This window comes from Amphimedon queenslandica, unplaced genomic scaffold (genome assembly GCF_000090795.2).
Source record: "Amphimedon queenslandica unplaced genomic scaffold, v1.1 AMPQUscaffold_12850, whole genome shotgun sequence".
NCBI classification, from domain to species: Eukaryota; Metazoa; Porifera; class Demospongiae; order Haplosclerida; family Niphatidae; genus Amphimedon; species Amphimedon queenslandica.
The window spans coordinates 12,498-35,728 of NW_003546914.1; the positions used below are offsets into that span (position 1 = coordinate 12,498).

The 23,231-nt window shown below is 34.1% G+C and overlaps 5 protein-coding genes and 1 pseudogene across 5 annotated transcripts; 2 read left to right on the top strand and 4 right to left on the bottom strand.

Moving 5' to 3' along the window:
• Positions 1-2,937: 2,937 nt before the first annotated feature.
• On the bottom strand, positions 2,938-7,123 carry LOC100633098 (transcription initiation factor TFIID subunit 9B-like). Its single transcript, XM_003389977.3, has 5 exons — positions 6,948-7,123; positions 3,939-4,075; positions 3,753-3,887; positions 3,372-3,485; positions 2,938-3,011 (listed from the first exon to the last, which is right to left on the bottom strand). The coding sequence occupies exons 1-5, from the start codon at positions 7,066-7,068 to the stop codon at positions 2,973-2,975; spliced, it is 546 nt and encodes a 181-aa protein (XP_003390025.1). The 5' UTR covers positions 7,069-7,123; the 3' UTR covers positions 2,938-2,972.
• Positions 4,082-5,223, bottom strand: LOC109586528 (uncharacterized). The gene is made up of 2 exons (XM_020002727.1): positions 5,139-5,223; positions 4,082-5,084 (listed from the first exon to the last, which is right to left on the bottom strand). The coding sequence occupies exons 1-2, from the start codon at positions 5,196-5,198 to the stop codon at positions 4,737-4,739; spliced, it is 408 nt and encodes a 135-aa protein (XP_019858286.1). The 5' UTR covers positions 5,199-5,223; the 3' UTR covers positions 4,082-4,736.
• LOC109586527 (uncharacterized) lies at positions 5,665-6,894 on the bottom strand. Its single transcript, XM_020002726.1, has 2 exons — positions 6,027-6,894; positions 5,665-5,977 (listed from the first exon to the last, which is right to left on the bottom strand). Exons 1-2 carry the CDS (start codon positions 6,374-6,376, stop codon positions 5,815-5,817), a joined length of 513 nt encoding a protein of 170 aa, XP_019858285.1. The 5' UTR covers positions 6,377-6,894; the 3' UTR covers positions 5,665-5,814.
• A 62-nt stretch (positions 7,124-7,185) lies between the features above and the next one.
• LOC100633353 (cullin-3-like) lies at positions 7,186-14,799 on the top strand. Its single transcript, XM_020002725.1, has 20 exons — positions 7,186-7,325; positions 7,383-7,492; positions 7,580-7,667; positions 8,201-8,314; positions 8,844-8,915; positions 8,969-9,057; positions 9,612-9,732; positions 10,093-10,224; positions 10,424-10,520; positions 11,078-11,325; positions 11,681-11,770; positions 11,844-11,912; positions 12,142-12,243; positions 12,308-12,415; positions 12,667-12,843; positions 12,904-13,056; positions 13,146-13,278; positions 13,979-14,120; positions 14,418-14,594; positions 14,756-14,799. Exons 1-20 carry the CDS (start codon positions 7,281-7,283, stop codon positions 14,778-14,780), a joined length of 2,292 nt encoding a protein of 763 aa, XP_019858284.1. The 5' UTR covers positions 7,186-7,280; the 3' UTR covers positions 14,781-14,799.
• Positions 14,800-14,902: 103 nt separating this feature from the next.
• LOC105314508 (leucine-rich repeat-containing protein 63-like) lies at positions 14,903-17,596 on the bottom strand. The gene is made up of 10 exons (XM_020002729.1): positions 17,102-17,596; positions 16,819-16,869; positions 16,586-16,744; positions 16,290-16,462; positions 16,135-16,216; positions 15,979-16,048; positions 15,837-15,920; positions 15,508-15,652; positions 15,276-15,370; positions 14,903-15,221 (listed from the first exon to the last, which is right to left on the bottom strand). Exons 1-10 carry the CDS (start codon positions 17,592-17,594, stop codon positions 15,023-15,025), a joined length of 1,551 nt encoding a protein of 516 aa, XP_019858288.1. The 5' UTR covers positions 17,595-17,596; the 3' UTR covers positions 14,903-15,022.
• Positions 17,585-19,698, top strand: LOC100633480 (cytosolic Fe-S cluster assembly factor NUBP2 homolog; annotated as a pseudogene).
• The last annotated feature ends 3,533 nt before the right edge of the window (positions 19,699-23,231 follow it).

A 23,231-nucleotide genomic window follows, 5' to 3' on the forward strand; every position in this document is an offset into this window, starting at 1 on the left:
ATGAGATATTGATCACTTTGACTTTCCCTTCTCTCTCAATGCCAAAACTCACTCTTAGCAATGGACAATACATGGCAGTCAACAGTGATAATAGTAATGATGTACTGGTGAGTGACCATTGGATTCTGATACATATTGACATCCTTATGCTGTGTAGAAAGTTTGAGCTGATTCCAACTTCAATTTTTAGAGTTACGGCCATTTTAAGAAAATGCCAAAATTCTGAAAAATACCCAAGGCTATAGCCCATAGTTATTTCCAAAAAATGGCTCCGAAATCAGCCCAAATTTCTATTACATTTTCTGATACATATTGATGTCCTTATGCTGTGTAGAAAGTTTGAGCTGATTCCGACCTCAATTTTTAGAGTTACGGCCATTTTAAGAAAATGCCAAAATTCGGAAAAATACCCAAAGGCTATATAGCCCATGGTTTTTTTCCAAAAAATGGCTCCAAAATCACCCCAAATTTTTATTACATTTTCTGATACATAATGATGTCCTTATGCTGTGTAGCAAGATTGAGCTGATTCCGACTTCAATTTTTAAAATTATAATCAAATTAATCTAATATATTCATTTATTGTGTAGGTGTGGTGTTTAACTGATTTAATGAAGACCAAGTCACCTGATCCTCATGTGACTGTACACAGACAATCAACTGGTCCTCTAGTCTGGTTCAATACCAACACACTGATGACTGCCGCTTCAACAGGTTTCATTCCCATGCTTCCAGGCTGGGTACCAGGATTCAGAAGAATGAATTACCAATCACTGACTGGCGAGATTGAGCTGTGGAATGTTGGGAAGCATTATAAAGACTCAAAGAAACCAACCAGCAATGTAATGTAACACCCTGTGACATAATGTAACACCTTTAACATAACGTAACACCCTTTAACATAATGTAACACCCTGTGACATAATGTAACACCCTGTGGCATGTGCATGATTATTATTATAATCTATACTAGAAGTAATGTAGAACATTAAGGGGCGAGCCTAAGCTAGCAAAGCAATCATAGCACTGGATCTATCCATCTATAATCTACTCCCGATGATTTCAAAGCATGCATCATGATTTAGGCATAGCAAACATGATTTACATGATGAAAGTTTAATGCTGCTGATAAAATTAATAAACTTTTAGTCTTCTAGTTTCACATACACATTTCTTGCCTATAAATGTCTGTAAAGATGCTTTACTTAGCTTTAGATATAATATTATCCAATGTTAAGATGACTGAGAAAAAGCTTGATTGACTTTCACAGTTTTAATAGCAATTGCATCAGTAAAGACGAGCTTCATAGGTTATTAATTGAATTTAAAACCTTCTATAGCTGCTGGGGAAGTCTTTGGACGGGATCTGCCTTATATTGCTGCTAGAAAGCTCATGAATTCTTCCAGTGTGTTGGTTGCCATTTTTATTTTACTGTGACCGCTCCCACTTTCAATGAAAAATTGAAAATTGCATTGGTAATGCATAGTATCTATCTACCATATTAGATCTACGCATAAATAGGGGTGACGTACGAGGACAGACATACAGACAGACAGAGGGACAGATGGGGCGTGACTGAGAGTATAGCTAGAGTGGGGCGAGCTCAGGCTCGCCCCAATAAATGTACATGTACACGTAGCTAGAAAGGAATCAAATTCTAATGTGACATTAATTTAACTGTTAATTAAAAATAACCAGGATGATGATACACATTTAGCCCAGTTTTCATTCCTATAAAACCTTATCACGTTTTCTTATCACTTGACATAATTTATGATTATCAGTTATAATAGAAAAGAATTAAATATTGACATGTACAATTTGCTAAGACATTAATTTGATGTTAAAATACACACACTGCCTCAACGACAGATGGTTGATGATACTTTCTCCTTTTCTGTTAGTTTTCTCTATACAATATGTAACCCTCTCTCTCCCTCCCTCCCTCTCTCTCCCTCCCTCTCTCTCTCTCCCTCTCTCTCTCTCCCTCTCTCTCTCTCTCTCTCCTCCTCCTCCTCCTACAGGTGTATAAAGTGTCTCATATGTACATGCCCAATAGTTCAATGAAGCTCTCCTCATCAGTGGCTGGTCCAGTGACTCAGTTAGTGTTAATGAATGGACGTATACTAACAAGCAGTGGAGCTACACTATCAGTAGTTGATACTAGTAATGGAGACACTGTAGAGTCATTCACTGACCATAAAGACACCATCACTGATATATATGCTGTGAGTAGTAGTAATATGATAAAATGAACATAGATTGAATGGATATTAAAGGCTTACATGTAAAATTAAAGACATACATGTAGACTTGTTACAAAAAAGGTTAAGTAGTTGCTCTACTCTTCTTCTTAGGATAGTTATCGTGTATTAACATGTTCCAAGGATTACTCCATCAGAGTGTACAGGTGGTCCAATAATACATTGATCAGTTTATATCAGCTACTGGGAGGTTCAGTGGCTCACAAGACACAGTAAGGATCATGTACATGCACCTATACACATTACAACTACTATGGGCCTCAGATACTGTGTATACTATAAAAAATAGCACTGCTAATATGGTACTCTACAAAGAGAAGAGAGGTGCTCTCCCTGGGACAGTCCCTCTTAGCCATCTCCTGTTACAATGTATACACACACTGTCATGTGCCTTGCACACAGACATTATGTCTTGCTTGCCTTGTTGTGGTAACATTAAATCAATATTCTCTCTCTCTCTCTCTCCCTCTCTCTCTCTCTCTCTCTCTCTCTCTCTCTCTCTCTCTCTCTCTCTCTCTCTCTCTCTCTCTCTCTCTCTCTCTCTCTCTCTCTCTCTCTCCCTCTCTCTCTCTCTCCCTCCCTCCCTTTCTCTTTCTCTCTCCCCCTCCAGTGATGGATTCCATAAGGTGTTATGTTCCTCTGGTACTTGTATTGGTGTGGCTGGTAATATCATTAAATTGTATAATTTCAATGAAAACATTAAGAGTTCATAACTTGGGCATGTTTGTGAGTGAGAGTGACTTTTGCTAAAAAAAACAAACAAAAAAAATTATAATAACTATTATTAATTATATTTTTATAATAAAAGAAACAATGTAATTTCAATAACAATAGTAATCATTATAAATGATGACACACACGTGTACAATCACAACACTTTTATACACACGTAGTTGCTACAGGCATTAATCACTTTATCTCGGTAGAGAGAATAAAGACTACAGTACTCTATTACAGTTACACACAGACAGTGTACATGTACAGTGTATGCTATAGGCATCAATAACATAATCTTGGGAGAGAGTGAATACAAGTACAAGTACTACTACACAGTTATACCCATACAGTGTACAGTGTACCCATATTATGTATAGTATATGTCTTACATTAGTTGGTGTAGCTAGTGATTGCAGCAGTGGACTGGTGAGTGGTTTAGTTAATCCTCCAGTTGAAGTCGTCTTAAAAGTAGCAGATAATGTCAACTGAGGCTTGTTCAGCATCTACAATAATGTAAATGACACCAATATGTACATAAGCATACATGTACATATCTCAGATACATGTACATGTACATGTATGTTATACAATGACTATTCAGGTGCTCATACTAAACAGTAGCAACAGTCCAAAATAGAAGCATTTAAACAGGTTTATAAAGTACATATACATATAAATTCCCAGGTCACTTATTAAGACCGCCAAGAGGAATTTGGTAAGTAATCTTTGATTGGTCAATTACAACTATAGGTGTGGTTTAATTCTCTCACTTCTTTCTTTTTGTGTTTCAGTTTATAATTTTGAGCTGTCAAACAATAACGCTCTGGGGGAAGGCGTGGCCCAAACTTCTCTGGAATAAGTGGGAGTGGCGTCGCATTTTTCTGACGAGCAACTTCAATTAAAAACTAAAAATACAAATAAATAATTAAATACAGCTAAGTCCATTATTATTGTACCTCTCTGGGGGGCGGGGCAGTGAAGGAGTGGTCTAGTCTGTTCTGTATTGCTAGTCTAACGTCACTCTCATCAATCTCAGTCTTGTTAGCATATTCGGAATATAACTTGGCATCTTCTAACACATTAACAATGTATCCTGGAAAAGAAATAAAATAAAATAAAATAATGGTTTATGTGCAATAAGATATTATAAGGTTAATACAGTAATTTTGGATGAGGATCAAAACTTTGAAAATTGCTAAATTTTTTGATGATTGGTTGGTTTTAATTTGGCATATTAGTGTCCATGTGCCAATGAGCATGTACATAATGGTACAAAATGGTCTGTAAATCACAAAATCCACAAGTTTAGTACGAATTTCAAATAAAGAAATACAACAAAGCACATAAAAACAGAATAACAAACCACAGGATATTTCATTTCCTGCAGAAAATGCTGAACTGTCAAATATAGTCTGGCCCTGCCCCCCCCTTCGCTGGATCTCATCCAGCGAAGGGGCGGGGCCAGACTATGTCAAATAATATTTGGCAGTAAACAAGCTGACTCAGCAATTTTAAAAGAAATGGTAGATTTCAAGATGTCATAGACCAAATATGAGAGAACAAAAAGTCTCCTAAACTCCCTCTAGACCAAACACATCAACATTGTTAGATCACAATCAATTAATGTCGTAATTAACTTGTTTTACTTCCACATGTCATGATGTATTTCCGTATAAAACTCAGTACGTCATAAAAATTTTCTGCTTTTATTTATAATTTTTAAATTAACAATCAAAGTACAATAATTGTGACTGTTAGTAGTCGTAACCAAAGAAGGTCCGTGTAGATTTCTCCCAATTTTTATACCACTGGTGCAACTTATACGCTGTGCCAATAACAACTACATACACGTATACAGATACAGGTACATTCTGTCCACCATTGTTTCCTCCATTGTTGCCATCGTTTTCATTATTCTCCTGCTGGCGATATAAAAATAAAAATGCAACAGCATCAAAATAATTAAATTTTATATATTTATATAAAGATAAATTGTATCTGCTACTCTTGCGTCTACTAATGGAAGATGTCCCAGAATAAGTACCATACTTAGTCTCAGTATCACTAGAGCCATAGTCAGTATCATACTCACACCCTGCCTTCTGCAATTATAGCAGAGATATAAAGAGATATGACACCATGATAATGGGCCTAACCTCAACAACTGTGAACAATAAAACTGAAAGGACAAGTAAGCAATAGAATGGGGACCCCATCACTTAAAACTTCTACTAGAAACTAAACAGAAATTAATAATTATTGCCAACAAATGTTAACTCAGTAATTAATAATAATAGCTAGACAAGAGGTTTTGTCAAAAGAAAAAATCATAACAAAAAAGCAAAAAGCACAAATTATAATGATTGCTGCTGTTATACAGATAATTATCACTCTCAAAATTACAAATTTTTCTACTCTACAGCACTTAATATTCAACATACTATTATAACAAAAAGACCCGTTTGAATAACACAGTGACAATATTGACATATTGTATGATGCTGCATCGATAAATTTGCCACAACAGCTTGATTATGCTGAGTCATCATCATGACATCAGCCACTCTCCAATGCCCATTTATGGTATGGTCACGTGATTAGTAGTGAAACAAACAACGCCTCGTGATATTTTGTACATGCGTTATACTAGCATGTGAAGAGTGACAAATTGATAAATTTTTCCTTTTTGATGGAAAGCAAAAGGTTTAAGTGTTCATACTAATAATAAAAATGATAAATAAAATTAAAATAATGATAAAATAAATATTATTATACAACAAAATTTTGCTGCATACACTGTATTGTGACACAACAATTTAACAAAGACTTTTATTAGAACATAATTATCAAAGTCAAAAAGTGCCACAGACAGACAGAAGTGCTTCTACCAAGATCAAGTAGACCCTGTGGGGCAGCAGCTGCAAAAGGTTCCACTTGACGTATGGCAACCAAAGCAATGAAAGCATACATAGCACCAAAATGTGGCATCATAATACTAAAACAAAAATATTCAAAGTGTCATAATGAAGGAATTTTGTAATTACCGAGAGTGATTTGGAAGGATAATGTTACGCCGTGCAGGGAGAGACCTATCATCTCTAAGTGAGGGATGGATAGTGGCAAGGATGCGTCCTACGCCATCAGATCCACCATTCCTAAAAGAACCAGCATCACCTTGCATAAAATCAGACTCATCCTCTAGAAACATTTGAAACAAGCCTCCTCCTGAATCATCCGGTGGCTCATGATTCCCATACCCTTGTATGGCCTGTAGTTGTAGTAAAAGATAACTAGACGCATTAGTAAGAGATACTACAAGTATCGCTAACAGGGCTACAAGTATCACTAACAGGACTAATAAGGAACAGGAGTGGGATGTCATTCTACTAACCATAAAATATTAAACTATTCACCGTTAGCCCAACACTGAGTTTATATAAACTGTATTACCATACGTGGATAACTTTTATTGGCTGTAAGTGACGTCAGCATTAAGGAGCATTTCTAATACACATCACTCGTGACTCAATTTAAAATACCAGTAACTATCACACAGATAGAATTACTGTGGGTCAGAAGGATGTATACCAATGTAATATTTCTATAAAACAAACTTCATAGTAACCAGACTGTATGGATAATTGAACATTAATTAGTAACATGGTAGCGTTACTAAGTAGGATTCACCCCCAAAACAATATGGCTGCCACGACTTTTGCAGCCTTGCTATATACAAATAATATCAGGGAATTTTTAAAGGTATTACATTTTCCCAAATAGGTTATTTCAAAGATCTTGCAAAAATTAATTTACTAAAATTGACTTTGTGAATACAAAAATAGTAAACGTTAAGCAATTGGTAAATTTTCTAGCTAACATCAGGCAGTATGAAATATTTTATATATATATCGTATAATAATCATAACAATAATCTCAATATTACTCATTTTATAGATAATTCTTACTATAACTCAGTTCCATCATTTGGTGTACCACGTTAGGCTCGTACTCAGTGACTCCCATCTCTTTCAGTATACCCTCCATAACAGCTCCATCCCTTGAATCAGAACCACCACCGGACGCCATCTTGAAATAGAATCTAAAGGGGCAAGTCTTTATGGGCGGAGACAAAAATCACGTGAGTTTTTTAACATGCACGACTGCCATTTTGAATTTAGAGGTGTGTCTTGGGGCTGGGTTTATAATCACGTGACCTTAAAAACATGGCCGTTTTTGTGGACTCATTCTATAAAGTTTAAAGTCTCCTTTACCTGAGGACAGCTACAAGAGAGAGAGTCATGAGCGGGAAAAAGGACGGGAAGATGAGGATACGAGCCTTCCCTGTAACTAACACTCCTCCATTGATGAATATACTGATAATAATGTGTATTTATTAACAGGTACAAATGGACCCCAGCTATGTGGAAGACATTTTGAAACTTTTGAGGAACGCCATTAGGGAAATACAAAAGAAAAATAATAGCGGACTATCGTTTGAAGAATTGTACAGGTAAGCGAGATAGGGTTTAGTGTTTATGGGTGTAGTTTTCTGGTTCATGTTGTGGGTGTGGTCATTATTTGTGGGTGTGGTTTTTAGGAATGCGTACACACTGGTTCTTCATAAGCAAGGTGCTAGACTCTATACAATGTTAAGAGAAGTCATTAACTCTCACCTCATCAATGAAGTAAGCACTTGTCATGTACATTTATACATGTACTTTATTTAATGTTTTATTGATCATTGCTGGTTTTACATCTCAATTTAAAAAGAATATTGTTGTTGATTTATATGTACATGTACATGTACATATAGCTGGTTGATTAGGAGGTCAATTTGTATGTTGCATTCATGGTTGTTTCATGGTTTTTATAACTGGTCTTGTTATCATAACTCGCAACATTAAAATAATGATTTTGAAAAACTTGAGCTGCATGAGCAAGCAATGTACACAATGTACACATATACATGTGCATATTCTTATAAAATAGTACTTTAATTTTAGCTGTATTACTGTTACATTAACATGTATTATTACTGTTGTTGTTTACCTTTTAAAATTATCATTTTAAGCTGAATCAACAAACAGAATGTAAAAGTATACTTGTACTTATTCTTTTTAAATAGTACATGTATCTTTAATCATTTAACTATACATGTATTGATACTGTTCCTGTTGTTTACTTGTTGTTTATTGTTGTTTATTGTTGTTGTTTACAGGTACGTGTTGATGTTGAGGATTCTTTAGAGGGTCTGTTCCTAGAGACCATGAACAGGGTGTGGTCTGAGCACCAAACAGCAATGGTCATGATAAGGGACATATTAATGTACATGGTACGTTTTGATCATGTACATGTACATGTACTTTATTTGGTGAAAAGTACTTGTATAATTGTAAACAATACATGTACAATGTACATCAGGGTCCTGCCTATAATGAAGAAAGAGGTGGTTGGAGACTAATATTGTTCCTTTTAAATTTATGTACACCATACTAGTAGACTACAATATCATGCTTTATGTATGGTTATTAGTATTAATTGGATGGTTGGTCTAAGTGATGAACTGGTTGGTTCATTTGTTGAGGCGGTTGTCCCCACCACCCCTGACCACCACAGGCAGGACTTTGGTACATAACTACATGTACACATACATGTACTTTCACTGATGAAAGTATACATGTACTGTACATGTACATTTACCATTTACATATAGCTCTACATGTATGCATGTACATGTACATGTTAATTCATCGATGATAATTTCAGTGTAAAAAAAAGACTTCTTTAATTCTACATGTGCATGTACCTTTAATTCTTTATTTTATTATTATTATTATTATTATTATTATTATTATTAATAGGATCGTGTTTATGTTCAAGGAAATGAAAAACTCAACGTTTATGATTTAGGACTGGTACTATACAAGGATGAGGTGGGTGGGGCTGGGGGTGTGGCCTCGTTATAATTAATTATTATTGTCATTAGGTGTTGCATCATCATTCAATTAGAGAACATATGAAGAATCTATTATTAGAACTAGTGGATAAAGAGAGGAAAGGAGAGATTGTTGATAGGTGGGTGTGGTTGATTCATCAATTTCATGAATTTTTAAAGTTGCTTCAAAATCGGGTCAAAGTCCCTGTACTATAGTACAGGGTCTCGAGCCAAATTTTGCCAAAAATGAAAAGTAGAGAATTCTTAATTTTTATTATATTTTCTGATGCATATACATGTTCTTATGTTGTGTAGAAAGTTTGAGCTGATTCCAATCAAAATTAGATTTTTTACAAATTTTTAAAGTTGCTCCAAAATTGGACAAAAGTCCCTGTACAGGGTCGTTGGCCAAATTTTGCCAAAAATTAAAAGTTGAGAATTTTTAAGTTTTATAATATTTTTAGATGCGTATACATGTTCTTATGTTGTGTAGAAAGTTTGAGCTGATTCTGATCAAAATTAGATTTTTTATGAATTTATAAAGTTGCTTCAAAATTAGACCAAAGTCCCTGTACTACATGTACATGTATGTAGTACGCTGCATGTGTCATTGTTACTATTAATAGATTATCGTTGTTACTATTTATAGATTATCATTGTTACTATTAATAGATTATCATTGTTCTATTTATAGAGGTGCCATACAGAGTACTTGTAAGATGTTAATGTGCCTGAGTCTGAGCAGTTCTAAAAGAGACGTCTATGAGGAAGACTTTGAGAGACCATTTCTACAAATGTCAAGAGAGTTTTATAAAGTAAGTGCATATTACTACAGATATTTTATATTAATACATCACTACATCACTACATTACTACATCACATTATTACTACAGTGCATGTTATTACCAGTGTAGCCTCTATACAATGGACACTTTGGAACAAGAAAGTGTCTCTGTTATACAGAGGTGTCCTTTATGTGGAGGTTATTTTATACAGTAAGGAATGTAATTGGTACACTAGGTGCTGTCCGTTAAATGGAGGTGTACGCTATAGAGAGTGTCCATTAAGAGAGACTATACTATATTAACACTATTATTATTATTATTACTATTATTATTATTATTATTATTATTATTATTATTATTATTATTATTATTATTATTATTATTGATAGGCTGAGAGTCAGAAGCTCCTAGCAGAGAACAGTGCTCCAGTGTACCTAAGGAAGGTTGAGGCTCGACTAGTGGAGGAACTGGAGAGAACTCATCATTACCTTGACCCCAGCACTGAATCAAGAATAACTAAAGTAACTAACTACAGTATATTATAATTCATGCACTTTTGCTTGTGTGTGTGTCATGTACTAATATTAGTGAGTTTAATATTGGATTATTGTGACTGTATAAGCAAAACTGTGATGAGCAAACCATCATGATGGAATTGACATGCTAAAATTGTTTTTGTTTACTATTGTTACTGCTACTGCTCCACCCATTAATTGACAGGTAGTAGAGGATGAGCTGATTAAGGAACACATGAGCACTATAGTGGATATGGAGAACTCTGGAGTGATACACATGCTCAAGAATATAAGAGTGGAAGGTAATTGAATATGTACATGTAATATAGATACAGTCAATCCTGTCTATTCCGGACACCTTGGGATCCAATAATACCCTAGCTTACAATAATTACAATAATAATTTTAATTATTACAATAATGAGGTAGAGAGAAGAAGGAGGCTACTGGATCAATATTAGCAGCTGGTGATGGAGATAGAGTCTCTGTCAGTTTATGAAGAATATTTAATATGAGACGACCATTAGCAATAGTACTAAAATAAATAAATAAATAAAATTATTAATTACTTTTATACGATGATTTACATGTACATGTAATATAGATACACTCAAACCTGTCTATTTCGGACACCTTGGGACCCAATAATACCCTAGCTCCTGATTATGAACCTGTTCTTATTTCAGAGGTTCATTAATACACATTACTATTGTATTGGGACTGATACTACCCCTCCTCATTATAGAGGTGTCCTTATTTTAGAGTGTCCACAATAGGAGGAGGTTATATACTGTGTACATGTACATGTACATTATTGTAACATGTACATGTACATGTATTTATAATTGTTTATTTACAGATCTAGGGTGTGTATATAAACTATTCAGTCGGGTGGAGCAAGGTCTTCAATCAGTCATCGACAGAATGAGCATGTTTCTACGGGAAACTGGGCGGGGCCTTGTCTCGGTGGAAACCAGCTCCGACTCCACCCCCGGGAAGAACGCTACAGTGTATATTCAGAGTCTACTGGACCTGAGGGACCAGTATAATGTGTACTTAGAGAAATCCTTCAATAATGATCCTACCTTCCGCCAGGCTATTGGAGTAGTAAGTTCATTAGATAAAATATATTGTATAATAGCTGATGATTTAAGTATTATTAATAATTATATTAAATTTTAATTTAAGTATTAATAGTATAGTAAGTAAAGGACAATTGGACAAATTTTGTTGTAGCCAAGCCATTAAAACCCTTTGAGGCTGTTGGAGTAGTAAGTACATGTACATTGTACATTAGCTACAGTTGAGCTGATAATATTTTGGAGGGGACAATGTGACAATTTTCATTTCACCATTTACTAAAATACATGTACATGTAAATCCCACCCTCTTTACCATTATGTACATTATTTTTGTTATTATTATTGTTGTTTGTTATTATTGTTTGTTTGTTTGTTTACAGGATTTTGAGTATTTTATTAATTTAAATGACAAGTCTCCTGAATATCTATCATTGTTTATTGATGAACTGCTGAAGAGAGGAGTCAAAGGAGTAAGGAACATACATGTACATGTACATGTACATGTACCTTTTATTACTTTTACTTTATTTTATTTATTATTAGTATTCTGAAGTTGAAGTGGAAGGTATACTGGACAAGTGTATCATGTTATTTAGATATTTACAAGACAAAGTAAGTATATGAACATTATTTATTTATTTTAACTTGCATGTACATGTATTTACCAAGTTTAATTATTAACACTTACACTGTACATGTACACATGATGTATTGTCACTAATAATACATGTATCATTATTATTATTATTATTATCATCATTATTATTATTATTATTATTATTATTATTATTATTATTATTATTATTATTATTATTATTATTATTATTATTATTATTAATAGGATGTGTTTGAGAGATATTACAAACAGCACTTAGCCAAAAGGTTACTGTTTAACAAGACAATATCGGACGACTTTGAAAAGAGCATGATCTCTAAACTAAAGGTGGGTGTGGTCAATCTATCACCATAGCAACACCATTATTATTATTGTTATTGTTATTACACAGCACGAGTGTGGTGGACACTTTACCAGTAAGCTGGAGGGAATGTTCAAGGACATTAGTCTATCTACTTCTACTATGGACAAGTTTAGGGACTTCCTTCAGACCAGTTCTGTAAGTTATAGTGTACATGCACGTACATGTACAGTTCTTTTAATGAAGCACTTCTCTTTAATGAAATTTTTCATTCATTGTTCCTAATTATTATAATAATATACATGTACATGTATACATGTATTAATGTATTAATGTATTAATGTATTAATGTATTAATGTATTAATGTATTAATGTATTAATGTTAATTTGTTCCTATTGTTCTTAATCATTATTCATGTTCACTTTTATTGTTCTTATTACACTATAGAATGGTTTGGGAGGTGTTGATCTTCATGTCCGTGTCCTCACTACTGGTTTCTGGCCCACAGCCACTACCAATTCTCCTTGCATTCTTCCTCAGATAGTCGCTGATGCTTTTGCCGTGTTTCAAAAATTCTACCTCTCACAGTACAGTGGAAGACAGCTAACACTACAACCTCATCTGGTTAGGGAATTTATTTGTTCATTTATTTATTTATTTAATATATTAATATTATTGCTACAGGGTTTTGCTGATCTCCATGCTGTGTTTTACCCTCACAATAAGAATGAGGCTAGTTCAGGTCATGCTGTAGTGAAGAAGCACATCCTACAAGTATCAACCTACCAAATGACACTTTTATTATTATTCAACAAGAAACCTGTATTCACTTTTCAAGTACGTACAATAATACATAATTATACATGTACATGTACATAATAATTTGGTTATTAATGGTTATTAATGGTTATTAATGGTTATTGCAGGAGTTGGTGTTGGAGACTAACATACCTCATAAGGAATTAGTGAGAGGGTTACAATCACTGTCTGTTGGTAGAGCATCACAGAAAGTACTTCACTGGTTAAATAAAGAACCTAACAGTTCCAGCAAAGACTTCAGTAAGTTATCCTATACTGTATACTGGTACTTTAATAAGTTTAAGTATACCCAAGGTCCATGGTTTTTTCCAAAAAATGGCTCTGAAATCACCCCAAATTTTTATTACATTTTCTGATACATATTAATGTCTTTATGCTGTGTAGAAAGTTTGAGCTGATTCCGACTTCAATTTTTCAAGTTACAGCCATTTTAAGAAAACGTCAAAATTCTGAAAAATACCCAAGGCTATAGCCCATGGTTTTTTTCCAAAAAATGGCTCCGAAATCACCCCAAATTTTTATTACATTTTCTGATACATATTGATGTCTTTATGCTGTGTAGAAAGTTTGAGCTGATTCCGACTTCAATTTTTCAATTTATGGCCATTTTAAGAAAACGTCAAAAATCTGAGAAATACCCAAGGCTATAGCCCATGGTTTTTTCCAAAAAATGGCTCTGGAATCGCCCCAAATTTTTATTACATTTTCTGATACATATTGATGTCCTTATGTTGTGTAGCAAGTTTGAGCTGATTCTGACGTCAATTTTTCAAGTTACAGCCATTTTAAGAAAATGCCCAAATTCTGAAAAATACCCCTCCATGTTTTTTCCCAAAAAAATGGCTCCGAAATCACTCCAAATTTTCATTACATTTTCTGATACATATTGATGTAATAAGGCTCTACCTTCATGTACATGTCCTTATGTTATATTCTCCAGGTGATGGTGATCAGTTTGCAGTCAATGATCAGTTCACTAGTAAGTTGGTACGTGTTAAGATACAGGCCATCAGTGCTAAGGGGGAGACTGAACCAGAGAGAAAGGAAACAAGACAGAAAGTTGATGATGATAGAAAACATGAGTATCCTACTTAATCTTACCCACTGTAGTCATCCCTTTATCAATTTTTAAAGTTGCTCAATAATTAGGCCAAAGTCCCAGGGTCATTGTCCAAATTTTGCTCAAAATCAAAAGGAGAAAATTCTCTATTTTTATAATTTTAAAAATACATATACATGTTCGTATATTGCATGGAAAGTTTGGACTGATTCCAATCAAATTTGGTTTTTTTATGAATTCTTAAAGTTGCTCCCAAATTGGATCTCAAAGTCCCTGTACTATAGTACACATGATTCGTTGTTCCTTAGCTACTGGTTAGGATTGAAGCTGCTATAGTTCGTATAATGAAGGCTCGTAAGAGACTCCCTCACAACAGTTTAGTGGCCGAGTGTGTGGAACAACTTAAGAACCGGTTCCCTCCTAACGCTATGATCATTAAGAGAAGAATTGAAAGTTTAATTGAAAGAGATTATCTATCAAGATCACCTGATGACAGGTAAGGCAATAATAATAAATGAATGAATAAGATTAATTTATTGTACATGTACATGTAATTGTGTACCATTTTTTGTACTTTTTGAGTATGAAAGTGCTTGCAAATTTTGTGTTTTGTTCTTCAGAAATTTAGATTTTTCTTTTTGTATTGTTTTATTGTAGGAAAGTTTATATATATATGCCATAGGATCAAATTCACTCTCTCTCTCTCCTTTTCTCTGTTTGTAACTTTTTTCAAATTTGTACTGTATCATTATTATTATTATTTTGTTGATGATATTCTGTTAGTTTTCATTTTTGATTACTGTGACAAATTTAATGACACGAGAATCATCAATGAAACCATTATACGTACACACATTCTGATTATTATTATTATTATTATTATTATTATTATTATTGTTATTAATTGAATTATTAAAATTAATGTCAATGGATAATAACATGATCATCTTTCCACTTAAGTTGTTCATTATTCATTACTGTGTACAGACAAGGAGCAGAACACAACTGAAGAATGAAAGGTAAGTGTCTACTATTATTATTATTATTATTATTAATTGATCGTATTGCTCTGAGACCACACCCATACATAGCTCCTTGACAATAATCACACGTACCAGTTGGACTATTAATAAAATAGTATTATTATTATTTTTATTTTTAATTTTATTTATTTTACTTGTTCAAAAGTGCTTGTATATCTTGAGGATATTCTTCTATTGCATTCACTGTACTGTGTTTAGCTAATACTGTACAACACATATCAGACAGCATCTATTAATAATGATGATGATAATTTATAGTACTTATAAGAAGATAAACAAAAACAAAACAATTGTTTATTTTTAAAGTCATGTTGGTTTTTTTACTGTACAGTATGCATGTATTATTTACTGGTTATTATTATTTACTTGTGGTGAGTTGTGTGTGTTTTCTTTCCACAGTAACTGATGGAAGTAGTTACTATCCACCAGTAGTTGTTGTAGTTGTATGTTTAGTGTAGTAACTGGTAGTCCTGATAACTGATTACACTGTACGTTGAGCCTCTTTAAGTTACTATAAATAGAACAATACTGTTACTATAAATAGAATAGTTCATTACTAAATAGAACAACACTGTTACTATAAATGAAATGATTTATTACTACATGTAAATTTAATGGTTTTATATTACTAAATAAAAACTTCTGTTACTATATATAGAATCATTACTGTTACTATTAATAGTAACGCTCATTACCACAGTTGCTGTATGTCCCTTGATATCCATTGGAGGCTATTGTGTGATACATCAAGCTCCTCTAATGAGTACAGCTCAAACAATCTATTTTTAGTAACATTAAATACAGTAATTATTATTATTATTAACATTAATCCTATACCCTTGTGGTAGATCAGTTAGTAGGTTGAATGGTATCGATAATAATTGAAGTGACTTTAAACTTCTTATAGCTATAGAATAACAAATTAGTTAACAATGAAAAATGCATTAATGATAATTATCCCTCCATCTCTCTCTATCTATATGTACATTATACCTGATGGTATTTCTCTTATTGGGTTGTTTCTTAATCTCAAATCTTTTAATTGTGTCAATTGACATATGTCCTTTGGGAATACCTGTATAATAATGATTATTAATATAATATACAGGATAATTATTTCTATTATAATGCATGATAATAATACTGACCTGTAGACAGTTGAATGATACATTGAGGTGTGTTAGTGTATTGCTCAGTGGTAGTAGTGATGGTAGTTCTGATAGGAAATGAGCTTTGAATGAGAGCATGTGTCCTCCAGTCACCATTGACTGTAGTATTGCTACTTCTGCAGGCCCAATGGCCTCATTACCTGAACTATCATCTATAGAAATAAAATAATAATAAATAATGATAATTCTTTCTTCAATTATGAGCATAAAAGATTGTAGTTCTTAACTATAGTATAAAAGTACATCAGTATCCAGTGCATCAGTGTATTTATTACCAAATGGGCTGCTTGTTCTCTGCTCTCCACAAAAGAACTTTGAAGCTCTGCTCTGAATGATGACATCATCTCTATTCTCTAACTGAATATCAGCAGAGGGTCTCCTTTCAACACTAGTCTCAGCCTCTCTTAGTAACTCAGCCAGCATGGACTTGAACTCTGCACATCATCATGAAGAGAGAGGAGAGAGAGGTTATAAAGATATTATAATTTACTGTGCATATAGTCCCTACCTAGTAGTAACTGGTGGTGAGGCTTACGAGTGTCATTTGCCAACTGTTGGACTGAAATAAAGAAAGAGAATTATGTAAAGGAACGCTAGTAGTAACAAGTTAATAGAGAAGCTTTTAAGTTCAAAAGGCATTATTATGCATGTGCATTCACATAATTATGTACATGTACAATTGTACAAAATAATAGTTAATTTTTAAGGTGTATACAAGTGGCACTGAAAACCCTTCGTTATACATGCAGTATTTAAATTAATAATTACATAGTCATAGTAATAGCTTTTACTTTCAATATTTCTGGTGTGCATGACTGATTGTCTGGGAGCATTAAAAGAGAACCAGCCAGTCATTTTAAGATAATTATCCCTAGAGAGTACAATAGAATCTGATGACACCAATCTCCTAGTACAGGCTCCCCTAGCTGTATCAGTACACAACAAGAAATCACTTAATGTAAAGGAGTCTAATGGTGGAGTAGGGAATGGAGGAGGACTAGGTATCTCTGTATGTTTAATTATCTTTCCCATTGGTAGAGGAGGAGGCCCTTTAGGATAGAGTGGGTGTATGTAAGGTAGGTTTGGTAGTCCTTGCTGTATATCTTGTTCTAGAGGTTCTCTTCTCTTGTTATTAGAGGGAGAGAGGGCTCCAGTCTTTTTACTAGTCTTAGTACTGCTAGTTTTCAAATACTGACTGGAGGGAGGGAGAGGCTTACGATACAACACAACACCACTGGAACTCTTATCCGCCATCTTGTTTATGATGGGTCTCCATGGTAACATTGGCCGGCTACTGGTTAGAGTCACGTGACTGTCATATGGCTCGAATAATGGCAGCGTCAGCAAACAGAGCTCGAGCTAGAGAAGCTTTATTTCTACGCCTTGCATTTGAAAGAAGAAATCACGAAGAAGCTGTTCGGTTCCTAGGTTTACAGGATCCTAAAGTACTTTACAGTCTTTACCGGGATGAGCCTGATCTGCTTTGTTATTCTAAAGGAATGGCTGGTTAGATGTGATTACTGCTGATCATGTGTCATGCCATTGAGCATCAGTGTACATGTAGTTGAAAGTGTTATGACAAAATGGCTCTTCCATTTTAACACTTACAAAATCATTAATTAACCTGCTTTGAGTGCTTTGAATTCATCACTTTAATGTATTCAACTTTTGTTTGTGGCTGGGCATGGTCCAAATGGAGTAACTTTTTAAAATTAAAAATGGCAAATTTGGTGGTAAATTTGCTAAACTTTCAATGCTTTTTATTTTTACAGAAAAAGAAAGGAACAATCCATCAAGAGTGGATCACGTGATATTAGTCCTGTCTGGTAAAGGAGGAGTTGGTAAGAGTACAGTAACACGTCAAATAGCACTGGGACTAGTTGAAGAAGGAAAGAAAGTGAGGGATTTTTTTAAATTTTATTTTGTTTGTTTGTTTGTGTGTTGCTAGGTTGGTATATTGGATATTGATTTATGTGGTCCTAGTATACCTCACATGTTTTCATTAACTGGTAGAGATGTACGTCAAGGGACTGATGGGTAAGCCCCTATCATTAATTATTAATTATTAGTACTATCAGTCTATGGTCTGTGGCCATAAATCAAAAAATTAAAGTCGGAATCAGCTTAAACTTTTTACACACCATAAGGACATCAATATGTATCAGAAAATGTAATAAAAATTTGGGATGATTTCGGAGCCATTTTTTGGAAAAACCATGGGCTATAGCCTTGGGTATTTTTCAGAATTTTGACATTTTTTTAAATGGCCGTAACTTGAAAAATTAAAGTCGGAATCAGCTCAAACTTTCTACACAGCATAAGGACATCAATATGTATCAGAAAATGTAATAAAAATTTTGGGTGATTTCAGAGCCATTTTTTGGAAAAAAACCATGGGCTATAGCCTTGGGTATGTTTCAGTATTGCCATTACTTAGTTGAAAAATTTTCATATACATGTAGCATAAGGACATCAACAATTATTTTATTTATTACATTATTTATTTATTTATTTATTTTTTATAGTTAGTTGGATTCCAGTATAATGTTGATGATACTCAAAGTCTTTGTGTGATGTCAATTGGTTTTTTATTAAATAATAAAGATGAAGCTGTTGTATGGAGAGGACCCAAGAAGAATGGTACATGAACACATTCTCTCATTATACAAAACTTTATCCTCAATTGTTATCTCCCCCCTATCCCCTCTCTCTCTCCCTCGCTCTCTCTCCCTCTCCCTCCACCCTCTCTCTCTCCCTCCTTCTCTCTCTCTTTCTCTCCTAGCTATGATTAAGTAGTTCTTGTCTGATGTAGTTAGGGGTCAGTTGGATTATCTTATTATTGATACTCCACCAGGTCAGTCATCATACATTACCTCCAATATCTCATTCATTATATTATACATGTACATGTACATATACTGTATAACCTCTCTCCATACTCCTATCCCTCCTGATTCACATTAATGTCTTTACTTTTATCTCTCTCCGTCCCCCCCTCTCTCTCTTTCTCCAGGTACAAGTGATGAACATATTTCAGTTGTTGAGAATATTAAAGAAGAAATTGCACTATAAAACTATCCACACAACGTCATAGAATCGCTTCCACCCGTCACCGTATAAAAGGAGGTGCCCTGGGCACAATATGGCGGCCGCTTTTGAAAGTTACAAAATGGCTACCGCAATGGCATGGCTGTTATTGTGGAGTGGCATAACGCACAAAATAACATGAAAACTTGTAAAGGCGAGGCTATAAACCCACAAGCACATGTAGACAGCATGGCTACAAGCAAAACGGTATAGTTTACTTGAAGTCAAAATAATTATTATCAAATTTCATTAATAGTGCATGCATGTTTGCACTGACTCAAGTCAAAAGAGCTTTAAAAAACTAACACCTATTGTGATACTGTTGTCTTGATAGATTATATTTGCCTAAGGGATCATGCATAAGACAGCAAAACAAAAATAATGCATTAAGAAATGCAAGAATGTATAATTGCCTATTATTAATAGAGGCGTGGTTTCATTGCCTAGAGCACTTAGTTTTTTAATTAAAAATATTTTTCAAAAATTTTCATTACATTTTCTGATGCATATTGATGTCCTTATGCTGTGTAGCAAGTCTGAGCTGATTCTAACTTCAATTTTTCAAGTTACAGCCATTTTAAGAAATTGTCAAAAATTCTGAAAAATACCCAAGGCTATATATAGCCCATGGTTTTTTCCAAAAAATGGCTCCGAAATCACCGCAAATTTTTATTACATTTTCTGATACGTATTGATGTATTTATGCTGTGTAGCAAGTTTGAGCTGATTCCGACTTCAATTTTTCAAGTTACGGCCATTTTAAGAAATTGTCAAAATTCTGAAAAATGCCCGAGGCTATAGCCCATGGTTTTTTTCCAAAAAATGGCTCCGAAATCACACCAAATTTTTATTACATTTTCTGATATGTATTGATGTCTTTATGCTGTGTAGAAAGTTTGAGCTGATTTTGACTTCAATTTTTTAAGTTACGGCCATTTTAAGAAAATTTCAAAATTCTGAAAAATACCCAAGGCTATTATAGCCCATGGTTTTTCCCAGTCCCAAAGTATTCAGAATCGGAATCGAATGCAAATTCCTGGATTTGCCCATCAATTAAAACTAATAAGTATTTATTAACCACCGGACTGATATTATTAATAATTAATTTGATTTATCATTGTGCTTTGAAATTAAATTTCCACACAAACTATGCAATGTAACTATTTAATTAAACTGAACTACACTTATACACTAAAATGGGGAGCACTAAACGAACATGATTTTCTACAGCATCAAGTAGTTCTAGTACATTCAATGTGGCATATGTTCATAAACATCTTCAGGTGATGCTTGACATTCATCATAAACTCCTTCATCCTCTTCACTTAGTTTAGTCCTGTGCATTTCATATGGTTCACAGGCTTGCATTGAAATATCATCATCAGCTCTATCAGTATAATATCTGTATAATAGTAAGAAATATGATAGAATAGACTAACTTTGTTTGCTTGTTAATGATGCATGGACTTTTTAAATTCTTTCTACAGAAAAACAATAATAATTATATTGTTTATAATAATGCAAACTATACCTTATAAAGCAGAAGATGTGAATAACAATACTGACAGTTAGTAAAATACACAATAAACTTACAAACAGACCAAGACCAATAACACTATTCGATGTATCACTCACTGATGGAAAGCAAGGTGGCAATGTCTGATTAGCGATAAGTGTCCACTCTCCATATCCTTTATCAGTGTATGCACGTACACCAAAAATATAACAAGACATATCATTAAGATCAGTTATGATGATCAATGCATTGGATGAGTTAAGAAGTTGTGATATTTCAGTATTAAAGCCATCATCATCTACCTTCATACAGCTACCACCAGACTGTAAGATATGATATCCTATCTCATATGTGATAATGGGATAGTCATGTGGAATGAAACTGGGTACACTCCATGAGATAACAGCCCATGTAGTGTCCATGATACTGGATACTGAACCAACTGGACCAGGTACTAAATAGAGACACATTCTCACAGAACTGATATAGTATCATTAATAATTACTCACCTATTCCAATTCTGATTACAATAGGATCACTGAAGGGACCTCTTCCAACAGAATTGACAGCAGCTACACTGATGTTATACTCAGTACCAAACACTAGATCATTCAATATGATATATCTCTCAGTACTGGTGAGGTTGTATGTGATACTACTGTTACTGATCATCACTGTATAGCCTGTGATTAGACCATTACGTTCAAAACATTTGACCTCATTCCAAGTGAGATTATTATTTGGTTGTGATAAAAACAGAGAGTATGGTACACCAGTAGGAGCTAAAAAATCAAAAGAAAGTATAATAATGTTAATGCATGTACATATACCTTTTGACAACAAAGTATCCTTATAAACTGACTTAGGATCAGATCCTCCTAGTACATTACCAGCTCTCACTGTGACAGTACAGTTCATACCACTGTACAGATCTACATGTGCATGCATTAATGTATAACTGTATGTTGTAGTGGACTGATGAGGAGCAACAGAAACTGTAGCAATCACTGATGATAACTGGGGACAAGATGGAGTATAGGAGATGGTGTAGTATGTTACATAGTTATCACTACTGGGAATAGTCCATTTCACTGTAATACCAGTGGTTGAGACATTAGATACTGAGAGACTAGTTACTGGACTAGGAACTACAACATATATAAATTACACTCTCTCAATGATAATATTAACTCACCATCAAATTTTAACACTGTTACTGTACTATTAACTGAAGGAAGATCTATATATGAGTACACACTGATGGTATAGGTACTCATTGGTGAGAGATTTGTTAGTACAATTTCATCTTCACTGGTAGATACTACATTCCTGGTTACACCTCCAGTAGTATACTCAATCACATATCCATTAGTCTCTGATGAAATTGCCCACTTCATTTTGATACTAGTAGCATTTAATATAAACCCTCTCACATTATTTGGAGGACCACTAGGAGCTATAGAAAAGAGACAAAGGTATCTACTATTGATTAAAGTATAATCATACCATGTAATATCACAGATTGACTGTAGTTGACTCCTCCAATCATTGCTATACAGGTAACATTAACTGACACTCCCAGTGGATCAGGATATACCAGTAGTGTGTTGTTGTATGTCAGGACATCAATTGATGAATAGTTTGAGTTACTCTTCATCACTCCATTCACTAACCAGTAAACATCAGTTGAAGGATTAATATCAGTAGTTGTGAGACAATCAATACAATATTGAATGTTATTGAGTTGCGTAATGGATGAGACTAGTGTCCAATTGATTGAATTAATAACTAGAAATACATCAACAATGTTACAAGTACATTAAAAGGTGCAGTAGCAATACCTGGTAAAGTCTGTACACTGATTGAACTACTAGCAGGTCCCAGTAATTGTTGATAGGCTCTGACTGTGATGTTATAAGTTGTTCCTCCTCTCAGTCCATTCAGTGTGATTGTATTATTACTACTTCCCTCCACCTGTACTGTCTGCACAGTGTCTGTGTCACTAGTGACATTGACTACATATCCATCAACATCAGATGAATCAAGTGCAGTCCAACTGACAGTGATAGTAGTAGCTGTCTTGCTGACCTCAGTAAGAGAAGAGGGAGCAGTTGCTGGAGCTGAAACTACGTAAATTATTGTCAATTAAACATTATTACTCACCAGTTACTGAAATGTATCTGTTCCTCATTACTGGGACATAAATGCTTAGACCAAAGTGTAAGTAAAATCTGTACACGTGATCCCCATTGTTGTTAGATTGACTCAGTATTCCACTAGTAATACTCTCTCCATTCCAAGTAACAGTTAGAGCATAA

Excerpts from the sequence above, each read along its gene's own strand:
- LOC100633098 (XM_003389977.3), bottom strand. The coding sequence starts at position 7,068 with ATGGCGTCCGGTGGTGGTTCTGATTCAAGGGATGGAGCTGTTATGGAG. Across the intron at positions 4,076-6,947 it reads AATGATGGAACTGAGTTATA|GATACATTGTTAATGTGTTA; the intron begins GTAAGAATTATC and ends TTTCTTTTCCAG. Across the intron at positions 3,888-3,938 it reads CTGCCCCGCCCCCCAGAGAG|TTTTTAATTGAAGTTGCTCG; the intron begins GTACAATAATAA and ends TTGTATTTTTAG.
- LOC100633353 (XM_020002725.1), top strand. The coding sequence starts at position 7,281 with ATGAGCGGGAAAAAGGACGGGAAGATGAGGATACGAGCCTTCCCT. Across the intron at positions 7,668-8,200 it reads ACTCTCACCTCATCAATGAA|GTACGTGTTGATGTTGAGGA; the intron begins GTAAGCACTTGT and ends TGTTGTTTACAG. Across the intron at positions 10,225-10,423 it reads CTGAATCAAGAATAACTAAA|GTAGTAGAGGATGAGCTGAT; the intron begins GTAACTAACTAC and ends ATTAATTGACAG.
- LOC109586527 (XM_020002726.1), bottom strand. The coding sequence starts at position 6,376 with ATGGTTAGTAGAATGACATCCCACTCCTGTTCCTTATTAGTCCTGTTA. Across the intron at positions 5,978-6,026 it reads ATCCTTCCAAATCACTCTCG|TATTATGATGCCACATTTTG; the intron begins GTAATTACAAAA and ends TTTTTGTTTTAG.
- LOC105314508 (XM_020002729.1), bottom strand. The coding sequence starts at position 17,594 with ATGTTACCATGGAGACCCATCATAAACAAGATGGCGGATAAGAGTTCC. Across the intron at positions 16,745-16,818 it reads TCACCACCAGTTACTACTAG|AGTTCAAGTCCATGCTGGCT; the intron begins GTAGGGACTATA and ends GATGATGTGCAG. Across the intron at positions 15,222-15,275 it reads ATACAAGCACTTTTGAACAA|TCCAACTGGTACGTGTGATT; the intron begins GTAAAATAAATA and ends TTTTATTAATAG.
- LOC109586528 (XM_020002727.1), bottom strand. The coding sequence starts at position 5,198 with ATGGGGTCCCCATTCTATTGCTTACTTGTCCTTTCAGTTTTATTGTTC. Across the intron at positions 5,085-5,138 it reads TATTGTTCACAGTTGTTGAG|AAGGCAGGGTGTGAGTATGA; the intron begins GTTAGGCCCATT and ends CTATAATTGCAG.